This window comes from Heterocephalus glaber, unplaced genomic scaffold (assembly GCF_053883595.1).
Source record: "Heterocephalus glaber isolate CG9 unplaced genomic scaffold, H.glaber_assembly_v1.0 deba00001465, whole genome shotgun sequence".
In the NCBI taxonomy this organism is placed as follows: domain Eukaryota; kingdom Metazoa; phylum Chordata; class Mammalia; order Rodentia; family Bathyergidae; genus Heterocephalus; species Heterocephalus glaber.
The window spans coordinates 25,871,699-25,886,186 of NW_028258312.1; the positions used below are offsets into that span (position 1 = coordinate 25,871,699).

The 14,488-nt window shown below is 37.0% G+C and overlaps 1 protein-coding gene across 2 annotated transcripts in view; it reads right to left on the minus strand.

The window, feature by feature from the left end:
- Nucleotides 1-1,605: 1,605 nt before the first annotated feature.
- Rasa1 (RAS p21 protein activator 1) overlaps nucleotides 1,606-14,488 on the minus strand; it is a 95,068-nt gene continuing 82,185 nt past the window's right edge. The window contains exons 18-25 of one of the 2 annotated variants that reach the window (XM_004841653.4): nucleotides 13,909-14,051; nucleotides 11,957-12,072; nucleotides 11,074-11,160; nucleotides 8,524-8,591; nucleotides 7,080-7,168; nucleotides 6,140-6,217; nucleotides 4,177-4,311; nucleotides 1,606-2,681 (exon numbers count right to left, since the gene is read on the minus strand). In XM_004841653.4, coding sequence (XP_004841710.2) covers nucleotides 2,598-2,681; nucleotides 4,177-4,311; nucleotides 6,140-6,217; nucleotides 7,080-7,168; nucleotides 8,524-8,591; nucleotides 11,074-11,160; nucleotides 11,957-12,072; nucleotides 13,909-14,051 — 800 coding nt within the window. In that variant the 3' untranslated portion in view covers nucleotides 1,606-2,597. The remainder of the gene's footprint in view (nucleotides 2,682-4,176; nucleotides 4,312-6,139; nucleotides 6,218-7,079; nucleotides 7,169-8,523; nucleotides 8,592-11,073; nucleotides 11,161-11,956; nucleotides 12,073-13,908; nucleotides 14,052-14,488) is intronic. The other variant, XM_087180994.1, reaches the window with a different exon arrangement.

Genomic DNA, 14,488 nt, shown 5'->3' on the forward strand with positions numbered 1-14,488 from the left:
AGTAGGAAATTTGCAAATAAAATATATACAAGGAATTTAACTCAGGTTGAAATGAATTTATATAAAAATATAAAAACCAAATACGGCACCAAGTTACTCGCTGTGTTAGGGCTGCCTCTGCTCACTCCATGACTTTGGTAAGTTAGCTAGCCTGAGTGCCAAGTTTCCCAAGTTCAAATGAAGTGACAGCGATGATGTCCACTCCTCAGGGTGGTTAGGCCAGAGCCTTCACAGGCTGATCAGTAATGTATTAATGGCAAAACAAACACTAGCTGTTACATACAGCCAGAACCAGACTCTGAATGTGTTTTATCAGGCCACATTTTTTGTGGAAAACTGACTTGAAATTGTGAGAAACTCAGCTGCCTTTGATCTGATTAAATTGTGCAGATACACACGTCAGACTCAATGCATGCCAGGCTGTCCTTTCCACCAGAGGGTTAGCAGTTACTTAGCATGTGACGGCAATATATTATTTATGTGTTAGGCACACGTCTCTTGGTGGTTTTTGTCTTGTTACTCTGAAATGAATAAAATTGATGGTGGGACTTTATAAAAGTAGAGTAGAATCTGAAGTTTGTAATCCTTCAGTGTAGTCCTAGCATTGTGCTAGACTGTAGACAGAACTGCAAAACACTTACACTTTACTTCCTACTTCCCTTTCAGATCACTAAACTTTGGCATCGCGACAAGGTCTACATTTATCTCTGAAAATTTCCTAACCAGCCCCATGAAAAAAAAATCAATATTTTAGAGATTTTATCTGTTTTATCTATTGACCATCTAGCTAATGTAGGGGATCTACAAAGGTAAGTAACAAGTTTCCCCCTCCAACTTAAGAAAACAACATTAAAGTATAAAAGCAGGATACATTTTTCAGGTTTGTGTTTTATGATAAATGGCATGGGAGAAAGACTCTGGAATGGCAGACATTCTAAAAAAGATTTTAGAATATTACTAGGCCTATCCCTCCCATTCTGTCTTCTGTCCAGTGAATGAAGAAGAGACTGACTGGGACACTACTGTGGTGAAGAGGAAAGTAAAGTGCTGTGGTCTGGAGAGGAGAGGGTGGAGTGGCATGAAGATCAAGGGAAAGGGCCACAGGACGTGTTTGAGTTGGGGTTAACACTGCTTACGTGTGATGGAAGCTATATGAGGCTAGCTGCCTTCACAGAAGTAATTACCTGTTACAGTGTAAAACAAGAGTAGATGCCATATTTTAAACCACGAGGGGCTGGGAGTATAGCTCAGTGGCAGAGCTGTAGCAGTGCTACAAAGAAGTAACGATCAGAGAATCGGTATTGCTCTCGGAATGCCGGCCTGTAGAAAGCTTTTCTTTGCCTTGGGAGCTGGTTATCCTCATACTTGGTTCCCATCTCCCTCACTGTTGTTATTACTAATCTTCCGCACTTGTCATTTTTCCTGGCTTGTCTCCCCTGCACACATGGGGAAGAAGGAAATAACTGTGTAACAAATACATATTGAAAGAGTAGGAATTTTTTCAAAAGAGACCATTAATTAACTAACTGGTGCTAGTTTTAACTGCCCCTAAAGAAGGAAGAAAATAAATTAAATGCTTGGCAATATTTAGACAGAAGTAATCACTTTGTAAGATATCCCTTGGTTTATTTTAACTTAACCCTTGTGAATACTTCACAAAAATACACATACAGAAGCAAATAAAACTATACAGTCCGACTAAATATCCAGCCCAGCAGATACAAGTAGTCAGAAGTTCAAAGATGGGTAAGTTGTGTAAGTGGCTGATGAGGTTTCTGCATAATCAAAGGGGTACAAAAATCAACTTTGAATTAAAAAGCATTCTAGTTTTTTTTTAAAAAACAAATGGCTGAAAGGGTAACATGCACTGATCAGTACAGTGACCAATATTTACTGAATTCAAACTATTTACTGTTGTAAACATTTAACAAAAGCATTGAAATCTAAATACAATCTTTGACAATTCCAACAAAATAAGTGGTGTGTTTAAAAAATAAAGCTGATGAACAATAGATCCATTCTATATATTTTCTTTCAACAGTTCCAGAATGAGAAATAGCACAGTATTTTAAAGAAGTATATAGCAAAGATTGTTCCTATTGTAATGACAAAACCTGGAAACTGTAAACACAGTTGTTGAACAGTCAAATGGTCATATTCCTAGTTAAGAAAGTGTTACAGTGAGAACAGTCTACAGTCCAGTTATCCTTAGTTGTCAACAGAGAACGCTTTTACTTGTCAGTTGGTTTCATAGTTCTTTTTCCAAAAGACAGCAAAACTTTGGCAATCGGATGTATTGAAAATATACTTTCGGGGTTGAAGACACAGTCCTAGCGTCTTTGTGTGAAAGGTGATCTGTACACCAAGGGTCACAGTTTGGTGGAGGTTCTACGTGGAGAAGTGCAAATGTCCTGCACAGACAGCTTACAGAGGTGCCGGTCGTGAGTCACCAGCAGAATCTTCGGTTTCCTTTGCATAGCTCACACATCACTGGAATGTGGAAAGGTGTGCTATTTTTTGGCAAGAGCAGAGATATTATACTGATGTCAGTTACCATGTTGGGCATGTGGACTCCATGCAGAACCCCATGAGGGCTGCTACCTGACATCATTGGTTTTTGTATACTGGTTTTGTTTTTGTTGAAGCAGTTCTGTTATAGCCAGAAGTTTTTTCAATACATGCTAGACAAAAAGAAATGCAATGGGAAAATAATTAGTAAATAAATGAAAGCATGACTTGAAATTCCAGGATGAGAACCTGGATATGAAAAAAAGCCCTGTCAAAGAAACTCGTGAAATAATACTAGCATTCTACGCAAATTTGTGAGTTTATATTCGATCTTGACTGCGTTTTTGGTTGTAGCCAAGATAAAGATATTTTTGCACTGAAGTGAATAGAAACTCATTTGTGGGGCTGGGGATTTAGCTCAGTGGTTCTGCTGCCTGCCTCAAAGGCACAAGGTCCTGAGTTCGATCCCCGGTACCAAAAAAAAAACAAACAAACTCATTTGTGTTTTGCATTCTCCTCTAACCAAAACATCTCTAGGACAGATCATCTTACTGGAAGACAGATTTGTCCTTACAAACCTAGAGTTAAATGAATTAGAAATTTCTTAGGAGACTGGAACTCTAATAAGCAACACTATTATGTAAGAGAGTGGGGGGGGGGGGTGCTTATAGGATTCCAGAGGACTCCGTCACCAAACTCAGCATTTTAATGTCTTTTGGGAAATCCTGCCAAATGCATAGCCAGTTCATGATAACATTCACTTTTCTTGATCGTGAAACCTAAGGCCATTCAACACATGGTTCATTTTATTCTCATCCATCTCTGATAACTCAACTGATGACCTAAAAACATCCTAATCTGTATCTATTGGCCTAGATAGCAGAAGTCTACTAATAGCAACTAGTGTGTCTTAAGAGTTGGAGTTATAATCCACTTGGATCTGAATCCCTGTAAGCGATTGTTAGAAGTCTGTGGAGAAGGAGCTTGAAATACGTATTTTTACCAAACTTCACAAATAATTGTCATGTGTATCGATTTCAGAATCACTTTGGCTATGCACTCCGTGTATGAGACAGTATGTGAAAAACAAAACCAGTACTCCCCTACTTAATGCTCACCTGTCATTTATACATACGCTGTTAAAATGTATGAGCACCATCATTTTCCAGCCGAGTTAACATGCGATTTGACATTCTGCAGTATCAAGGGCACATCATCTTAATCTGGGCCCTTTAGTTTTGGTTTTTGGAGAAAGGCTGCGCTATGTAGTTCAGGCTGGTCTTGAACTCACTGTGTAGGTAGGCTGGCCTGGAAATTGAGGCAGTATTCCTGCCTTAGCCTCCTGAGTGCTGGGACTGCAGGCGTGTGCCACCATACTGTCAGTGGGCCCTTTGGCTTACATCTTTCTGCATTATGATTCAGATTTTTTTTTTTTTTTTTTTTTTTTTTTGCTAACAGGGATTGAACTCAGGACCTTGAGCTTGCGAGGCAGGCGCTGGCATCACTGAGCTAAATCCCCAGCCCGACTCAGATTGTTAAAGGTATAATATAACCGATAAAATGCTGATCAGATCTGAGCTATGAATTTACATCTCAGAGTCTTAACTGACATCCTGTGTTACGTGCTAACGAAACCTCTTTGTTAATGAACGGCTAGTAAAAACCTACCTGCTGTGCACCGCGCTCATTACTGAGTGTCCGCAGTTCATCTGAATGGGCCACACAGATCTCATGCAGTGCTGCTAAATCACGGGACAGATCAGTTCTAGAATGTTCTGTAGTGTCCGGAAGTTCAGGTACATTCTTTAAGGAAATCATAAAACTGCATTTAGATATACAAGTCTTTATGGTCTCTTCTGAAATGAGTCTAAGGGGATACATCAGAATTTTAACATATTCTTTTAAAATTTGATGTATTTGAAATTTTTCCCTTAAAATTCTAAGGATTCTTATTGAAATATAATGTGTAAAAAGTTCCAATATGGTTTTATAATTTCTGTAGTCACATGAGGGCCAGGTTCCGTTTTCTTCACAGCATGTTAGAATACAGCATAATGCTGCTACTCTAAAACATACGACAAATAATACAGATATTAACTGCTAATCTGGATTAAATGCAATTTAAACTTAAAATTCCTAGACTGAATTTCATTAAGCTAGTGGTAGTTTGTCCAAATTCATCAAGATAACTATGTTAACAAAGGATGATGCTCAAAACAATTGCTGTGAGAGAACAGTCAATTTAATATGGGCTTGGATTACTGAAAACTATAAATCTAGTCATCTACTTAATGATTTATTCATACCTAAAAATTGGAAAATTCTGGTGTTTATGGTATAGAGAAGCATTAAGCAGAATACATTCTTACACAGTTATTCATTTGTTCATCAATGACTAAAGGATTATAGAAATGATATGCAACTTTTTTCCCATTCTCCCCTGTCCCCTCAAGCATTAAGCATTTGCCTTAAGAGGGCTTATAGTTTGGTAGAAAAGAACAGAAATGTAAACCAATCATAGCAACACAGTTACAGCTATACAGGGAAAACACAGGAAGCAGAACAGTCTTCAAAGATGAATTGATTTATGTAGGTAGTGAATGAACAAAAGGAGACTGGAGGTGTATTAGGATGTGTAGATTGTAAGCAGCTTTGAAACGCTAGTTTTTGTAGTATAACCATGAATAACAGAAAAGCTAAAGCCTATACAACCTAAGAAAAATCCACCTTAAACAGTAGGCACACATTTCTCAATCAGACCCTTAAACATTATTATAGCAAGAAAAAAAGTTCTCTAATCACTGACCAACTATATTTTTCTGATATTTAGAAATATTCATATAAAAATGTCCCAGGAGTTCATACTCTTAATAAGATTGCAACCTCGGGAGCGCACAGGTCGTCCTGATTTGCTGGCTGCCGTGGTGTGGTGCTGCTAACCTGTGCCTTTAGCTGAATCTGAATGCATCAGAGCAGAATGTGGACTTCCCTTTCCTACCTAGTCATACACCTAGATCGATTTACACATTACACGACTTTCTGGTTTCTGTCTCTCTAAGCTAAATTACTAATACCAATAGTTGAAAACTGACACAATCTCTGAAACATCTCTACCATGTAGAAAATTTAACTTTACCAAGAAACTGGATTTAAAATTTTTTATTTCATATTTAAACTTTGTGATCACTATTTTATTATTTATAAAAGGCATACGTGAGGTATGGGTAGTCACCTGAATGAGGCAAATCACCAAATGCATGTATTTGATTCCTAGAACAGCCATCAGGGCACTCGTTTTATTTACTTGTTTAACTGAGTCAGAACTGTGGGTTATCCATCTTGGTTCAAATCCTATAGTAGATGCAAAGTAAAAGCTAAGGAGTCCTCAGAATGTCACAGATGGACTAGCTAAGGCAAGATGGAATTTAGGAAGTTATACAGATAGTTGAAAAGCCACAACAGTGTCGTTGGTATAAATCACTTGGTGTAAGAATAAATGGTTCTAACTACAAACAAATTAAATTTTTGTTCAGAAAGGTAGATTTTTAAAAAGTTTCTGAAGATTGTTACTTAAATCAGTTACCTGAGATATACTACAGGTTTCTTAAACATTTGAAAATAATATACATACCCCAAGTTCATCTAAAAACATGATCATACGATGTTTATTGCTCTTGATGAATGGGTTCACACCTTCCATATAAGGCTCCTAAGAAAATAAAAATAAAATGCTTATATGTACAATAAATAGTTGTCTATAGCAAAAATCACACATATGTAGCAAGGATTCCAGTTAATAAGAATGTAATCACATGCTACTATTTTCCTTATAATATAAACAGCTATCATGAGGAACTGAGGCATTTTAAGTGAAAGAATGAGAAATTCTGGACCAAAACACAAATTACAGCATAGCTTGGCAGATACACTGAAAAACTCCAGAAGATGGAGACATGAGTCTTAAAAGGAATGAAATAATGAAACACAAGTTTTGGCAAGGTTATGAGGAGAAAAAAAAATTGCTGATAGGCAGTCATACTCAGCCAAAGCCTAAAATACTTAATTAGTAACCCTGCTCCAAAGTTTAGGGAATGGAAGTATGAAACAAGGTGTACCAAAGGATCCTTGCTACAGCAATAACAATATCAAAAGAGAACCCCTCTAAATATCCAGTAGAGGATGACTGGACATCCGCACGATGATGGCATGGTAACCTAACCCTTAAGAATAAGACAGCTGCGTATTTCCTGACATGAAAGAGATTTCTCACATTCAGTGACAAAAGTCATGATAGCATGATCCATGACCCCAACAGGAAAACAGCTGTTATCCTTATAGTATGATTATGTGTGTTTTAAAAGTTCATCTGAATTTAATGTTTAGAGCAAATGTTTATTGTGAAATAAAATGGCTTTACATCTAAAACCTGGCCAGTGAGTTGAACGTTTAAAAACAGAAAAAATTTGAATGTACTAGATCTTGAGAAATTAGTTTTCTATACTAAAATGATGGTTTTTAAAGTTCCACTAAACATCAACAAATATCTTTAATAAGTATCAAAATGCTTTTACCTTAGCTCCGAATTCCACAAGATTTGCTAAATTCTGCACAGACTTAGCCACTAATATCAGAGTTCTTGCAGCAATAGGAGATGGGGAATCTATAAAAGAATTGGGGACAGCTAATGATACCAGCTCCAAAGGTACTTCCAGGTCAGCCATTAGAAATTTAGCAGTTTGATGCTTCTTTACTGTAAAAAGACTAATATTCTTCTATGCAGAACTTAGTGTTGTCTGAATACTTATGACCTGTCCAAAAGAACTCAAGTTAAATGGGAAAAAATTAAACACATGTATTGGTGCTTCTGGTTTTGTTTCAAAAAGGGTATTACAATTATCGGTTAACTCCCAACTAGTTAATACTAATGCAAATACCTCATAAAGTGCTATCTGTATTGCACGCTTCACTTTAAAGACCCAGCATAAATCTGGGACCTGTGCTTTGTTTTGTAAAGAAAAATGTGAAACTTAACAAACCTTTAAAATATTTCAAAGCTCAGGAACAACACATCCCTATAGAACATAGTGGAATGTAAATGAAAAATTATTTCAGCAACTAGATATAAGCCCTGACACTAATAACTACTTAACAGTAAAATATGATAGGTAGTCTATCCGAGAGCTTGATTTTAGATTGTACTGTCTTAAGCATGAAAGGTATAAATATTGTTGGTAAGCAGTTCAGAGAAAATCTCTTCGAAAGAATTCTCTTAATTCTTAGAAGTTGCAGATTTAACCATTTTAGTAGCAGTAATAGCGATATCATGGCTATAGAAGTAAATATTAAGATATTCCAAACTATTTTTAATAGAGCTTTGAGCTTCAAATTAGGGTAACTGCAGTTCTGGTACCTTCTATTAAGGGCTCATTACTACACTGAAAGTCACACCGTTAACCTTTCTTTGAAAGAAGTCCACATCATCTGGAAGTCATTCCATAGTGGACATATGGGTAATGAGCAAAGCTAAACAAGGTGCACTGGTGTTTAAAATGCTGATTAGCATGTAACTCGGGGCAGTCTTCAGTGGGAGGAGCCAGAGCCACTTTTTTCTTAAGTCCTCACAAAGCACTACTGGACTGTATGCAGTTTCACTTGCTCTTAAGAAACAGCTTTACGGCAGTCCAGCATGAACCTCGCAGCCAGAAGTTCTGCCCAACTTGGAAAACTGCAGAGTTACAGACTAGAGAGACACAGCAATGGAAGGTGGAATGTGTAACTCTGCCATCTTAGGCCTTAAGATGGAAGGCTTCAAGGTGGGGGGAAATCTAAGCAAGACAAGGTAAAGAAGAATGAAAAAGAAAGGGGAAGCCTGCTTTAGAATGCTTTATAACATCCTAAGAGTTGAGTAATTTTTATAAAAAAATGATTTAAAAGACAAAATGAATACTTATCAAGTAGTTAAACTCCATTCTAAAATTTTTTCTCATCTTCATATTTAAATCAAAAGCAAATTACCTGAGATGATATTAAACATCCGTGGATTCAAGATGGCAGGGCAGATAAGCCGAAGAAACACAAAACCGCTGAACAGAACGGAAATGTTTTTTAGAAAACCACTGTACAGATTACATGAAAGTAAATATAAACAGCAGTGTATGTTTGTCTGGGGGGATGGTCCTGGGGCCTAGCGCACGCTAGGCAAGTGCTGAGCTACATGCCCTCTCCTTTTACTTTCTTTTTGTTTTTGTACCTGGGATTACAGGTGTGTGTCACCATGCCTGGCTAGACAGAATCTTACTGCACTCATAGTACCATAGCCTTTACTCTGAGTTCATGTAGGGAAGCACAAACATAGCTTTAAGAAAATAATAAGCCAAAGCATCCTATTTTAAAATTAAGTGTCTTTATATGCTTCTTGAATGTATTATTCACTATTATCAAATCTGGAACTGTAGATTAACTTTGGGACCATGTTAAGTTTAACTGTACAGTTACTGTCTTAGATGCTACTTATTCCAGATTAGTTTATTTTATCCTTAGAGACAGCAATATCCTTGGGAGTCTTAAGAATTTCTGAAATAGAGGAGTACAAATAAACCTTTTGTATACAGTTTGTAAGATTCCAAAACTTTCATTATTCTCTTATTTCTGCTTCTTTTATAGAATAGTCATAAGTCATGGGGGCTTTTATCAATTTTGTTGATACCTTATATGAAAATAAGAATCCACTGCGCTAGAGAAGTGACTTGATACATGAAAATCTAAGAAAAGACATCATGGATTCTACAGTGTAAAACCTATCAAATTATAAAACAATAGCAAAACTATGATACTGCTAATTCTACTTTGGGAACAATGTAGTAACAAGATATAACTTTATGTACTATTCTATTTCGCCTCCTTCAGTCACTGGTAAAAAGTTTATGTTATATAATTTTCACGTCCTTTTAAGAGGCATCCACACTAATAACGTTTTACCTGCCCTGTGCCAGAGTGGATAATTCAACTCCTCAGCATTTATCTTCAAGTGTATGGCAGTTTGCTCATTTTGGACTCTTAGAAAACGAATGTTACTTTTCAAACAGCATACATAGCAATTACATCATAACAAGAACTCAGTCTTTATATCTGGATTTCTTTTAAATTACTTTATAAAGATTTTTGCATAAACTTTACCTGAGAACATTTTGATACTTAACTGGGATCTGTGAACCATAAAGCCTAACCTGGCAACAGTGATCTTAGAATTTCAAATGACTTTAGGAGTTTTTAGAGGTGATTTTAAACTTGAAAAGGATACATGAAGTATAGACATATTGAAGAGCTCACCGGGAACAGAAATAGTCGTGGGCATAAACGCCTCGATCGCTGCATCAAATCTTGCAGTATTTGCTTAACAACTGTTTACTGAAGTTCAGTTTAAAGAACAGCTTTATTTCCCATCACACATGTAACTGTACTGAAATATTATGCTTGTGTTTCATTCCATTTACCACTGAAGTTCAGAATTAGAGACTCTATGCTCTTTAAATACACATCATAGTTAGCCAAGAGAGTTGTTCCCCCCTTTCATGGTGCTGGGATCAGATCCCGGGGCTCAATCCCGCTGTGCAGGTGCTCTACCACTGAGCAATCTCTTGTCCGCAAGAGAGAATGGTTTTATTTTTTTGGTATGTGGACTTTTTGTTTTTGTTCTTGTTTTAGCTTTCATTTTAGAGACAGGGTCTCACTTAGAGGCCCAGGCTGACCTTGAACTCCAATCCTCTTGCCTAAGCCTCTCAAGTAGCTTGGAGTATAGGCAGACAATTTCATCTGCAAAAAAGAGTAGAAACTCCTTGACAGAATTTAGAACAGAGGCAGGATTATGATATTGGGGTCTTTAGTCATTTTTCCTGTTTTGTCTTTTTGAAATTTAATGTAACTTGCAGTGAATATTCTCACCAACACATTATATAATTAGAAAACTGCCTTATTCACTGAAATTTTTGCACTAAGCTTCTGGTTAGCTTGTATTGCTTGCAACATGCTTAACAAAAGCCTGCAACAGTGCTAGAGACACTAGGTTGAGTCTTAGAAGGTTGCTTTAGTTCTGCCTTGGTTGCTAACTTTCTGAAAGCCTTAGGCATTTGACAGGGTCTCGCTATGTAGCCCAGGCTGGCCTGGAACTCAGGGCAATCCTCCTGCCTCAGCCTCCCAAGTGCTGGGATTACAGGCGTCCACCACCACACCCAGCCCCCTTAACCCTAACAGTTTAACCTCTCCAGAACTGCTTCTTCATTGGACAGATAAGTCAGAATAATGATAATGAAGTCTCCATATACAAGCTCTTAAATTTTATCACTTGCCATAGAAGTAATTCCTAATTACTGAAACAGACCTTCAAACCTAGAGGCTTTGGTAGAAGATGAGACTACCATCAAAGATTTTCTTACAAAATAGTCAACACCTAAATACTTAATTACTGCTCTTCTCAGCATCAAATGTCTACACCTTTGTTCAGCTGTACGCATACATATGCACAATCCGTGAGTGCTGCACACGGTGCTGCCATCAGTGGAGCCTTACCTAACAACTCTCGTTCTCATGGTTTTGTTGGCAGGCCACTTGTGTTGAACGGACTTCTGTAAACACCCGTAAATGTACCTCAGTGTCCTACCAAAACAAAATAAGTACTGTACTAAGAAAGCAAGAAAAAAGACTGGCCTCATGGCGGGCAAGAGCTTAAGATGACCGCCCCCCCCACAAAAGTATTTTGCCAAAAGTAATGAGAGACACTTGGCAAGGGCCAGTAAAACAATCCAGTGAGTTCACCACCAATTTTAGGCGACTTTTATGTTCATGACACTACAGAGCAAGTACTGGAGCACGGCTACAGATGTGGTAGAAAGTTCTGGGGAGAAAGACCTTTATTTAAATTCTGCCTACCAAGTAAATTCACTAACACTGAACACTCACTAATACAGGTGCCCTTTAAACAGATACTGACTGATAATGACACTGTTACACATTTCAAGTTTCTTTTTTCTTTCTTTCTAAAAAAATTTTTTTTTTTTGCACTGCTGGGATTGAACCCAGGTTCTCAGGCAGGCCAGGCAAGCGCTCCACCCCTGAGCCAGACCCTGCACCTGGTACACGTTTGGAACAAGAAGACCACGGGGTCAATCTGTCAGGTGGTCTCAACCCTAACACCGGGGCCCCGGCTCACTCCCCACACTACACCTGTGTAAACAAATGGTTTCTTTTATGAATATAAGTATTTCACTCTGGTTTAAGAGTATTTCATTCTGGTCCCTTTAACTTTTTCCTTAAACACAATTTATCTTTAAAGATTTAAAACTAGAACTCTTTCAGAATGTAATAATACCAGATAATAGGAAGCTCTTATATTTGAAAAATTTTTCCAAAACAGGTAGACAATTTCTTGTCAAATAAAAATTTCACTACTTACGGTGGCAGTATTTCAGAAGCCATGAATATTTTCTCCACAAGCTCTGAAAGTATGTTCAATAGGTGTGCTAAATTAGTGTTCACATCTTCATTTTTTTCTAACTTTGACGGACTTAACTGAGAGACAGAACAAATCAATATAAATATACCTTGGCAATGATACATGCAAGTAAATCAAGGTAAACAAGTAGTTTCCAAGGTTCTCTACTTTCCTATGTGTAAGTGTTCGTTTTAGCATAAATGGGAATTCTGAAGTACTCTGCCCTTCTGAACTGCCAATAGGTTTGCTACCATTCATTCCCAATACCCACTGAAGAGCAAGTATTGACTACCTAGTTTTATTTAGGAAAAAAAAATGATTAAAAAGCATTTTCTGAATGAGACAATACCTTAGATAGCATCATGAACCTTTTCAGAAATTTTTCTAGTAACTCCTGAAATCTTAAGAGTCTGGCTGGGTATTAATGAAAGTCTGAATTCCCTAAGTTCCATCCAAAGCACAGATTCCCTACAGACGTGCTGTATTTCTATGTCATCCTTCATGGTTAGGTTATGGCATTACCCTGGATCTCTAACACCAGGTCACTCATTTCTTCTCTTTAACTTATACGAAAAAATTAACAAAGTAGTGCAGAATTAACATTTAGTAGCATTAAAAGTCAATTCCTTATTTTACTGATTCTGTATGAAGTCTAAAAATGTAAATACAGTATCTTCCTTTGTAATCATTCTGCCATCAAAATAAAATGAGAACAGCCATGTAAGTACCATTCTGATCATGATTTTAATGGTTTACTACAAATTCACTCTGTAGCCCTAATCATCCTAAAAAATCATTTTTGGTTTTCCTCTTAATTCTATCTTTCCCCAAAAAACCAAGCATCCCCAATCTGAACTCCAAAACCTAACTGCTTCAAATTTCCCAACTTTTTGAGTGTGATGTGTTCCCACAAATGCAAAATTCCATACCTAACCTCATGTGATAGGCCACAGTCAAAACACAGGAGCTCTAAAAATACAGTATAAAATTATTTGCAGGCTATGTGTATAAAGTATGTATGAAACAAAGGAACTGTGTTTATAATTGAGTCCCATCCCCAACAAACTTTATAATGTATATGGAAATACTCCAAAATCCAAAATATTTCTGGTCCCCAGCATTTTGGATTAAGGGATAACTCCACTTGTACAACACCAAGGCCCTAGAAAAAGCATTCAATTTATGTTATGCACACTGTGAAAGTAGTGTACAGGTGGTCATTACTTCAGGAGGACTGTCAAAATACTTAGGAGATTCTGGTACAACCTGAGGAATTCCAATTCCAAAATAAAGCCCAGTGCTGTGTGCTTGTGTGTGGTGTTGGACACTGGACCCAGGGCCTCATGCAAGCTGGGAAAGTGCTCTATCACTAAGCTTCACCTTTAGCCTTAAAGCACTTCTTTTTTAAAAAGTCTGTTTATGTAATATAGTTACTTTGGTGAATAATTTTAGAAAGTTAGTATGTTTGCCTTAGCTTAAAATGTAATTTGCTATAAAGCAGTACTTTTAAAATATGTTATAGGGCCAGGGATTTAGCTCAGTGGTTTCGCTGCCTGCTGCACAACCGCAAGGACCTGAGTTCGATCCCTGGTACCAAAATAAATAAATACATACATACATACATACATACATAAATAAAATGTTATTTACTGAAATAATTAAAAAATTAAATTTTAAGACATTACATTTTTAGCCTGAGGTGGTAGTACATTACTGTAATCCCAGCATTCTGGGAGGCTGCAGCAGAAAGATCTCAAATTTGAACCTAGCCTGGGCAACACAGCAAGACCCTGGCTCAAAATTTAAAGAAAAAAGAACAACGGGCTAGGAAAGTAGCTCAGTGTCAAGACCTTGGGTTCAATCCCTGGCCACAGAAAAAAACCAACCCGAAACAAAAACTGTTACATTCTTACCTCACAAGACTGCTTGCTTTCCATTATCTTTAAAATGGAGTCTTTCAGAGCATGGTGAACAAACTGTGTAGCAGTGGCTTTCATATACTGCTCCATCAGGGTGCTTGCAAGCGTTGTGGCTCGAAATAAGGTAGTGGCTTCATCTATGCAAATATTTACATAAGAAACAGATACAAACTATACTGTGATCAAACTGGAAATGAATTTATTTTTCCTCAAGTATAGCCATTTAAATATGTATCTTGCATGCAGCATTGAAAATTTATAATGACTTATTTCTAAAGATTTAACTGTAAAAGAATTTTACATGTATCAGATCATTAAATCATAAAAAGAAGGACTGAATAACATTGCATTTATGGGAACAAAATAAAGGCTCAGAATGGTTTATCATTTTCTAAAATCAGTTGCCCAGTTAGTGATAAAACTAGGATCAAGACTCTGCTTTGCTGAACACTAATTTCATGTTTTGAAAAATTTGAGTCCATTTCCAAGTAAGAGTATAACATAAAATCCCAGTATACATTTATTAGCTAAAACATAGACACTGAGTTTTAATAAAATTCCAATAAAACTCAAC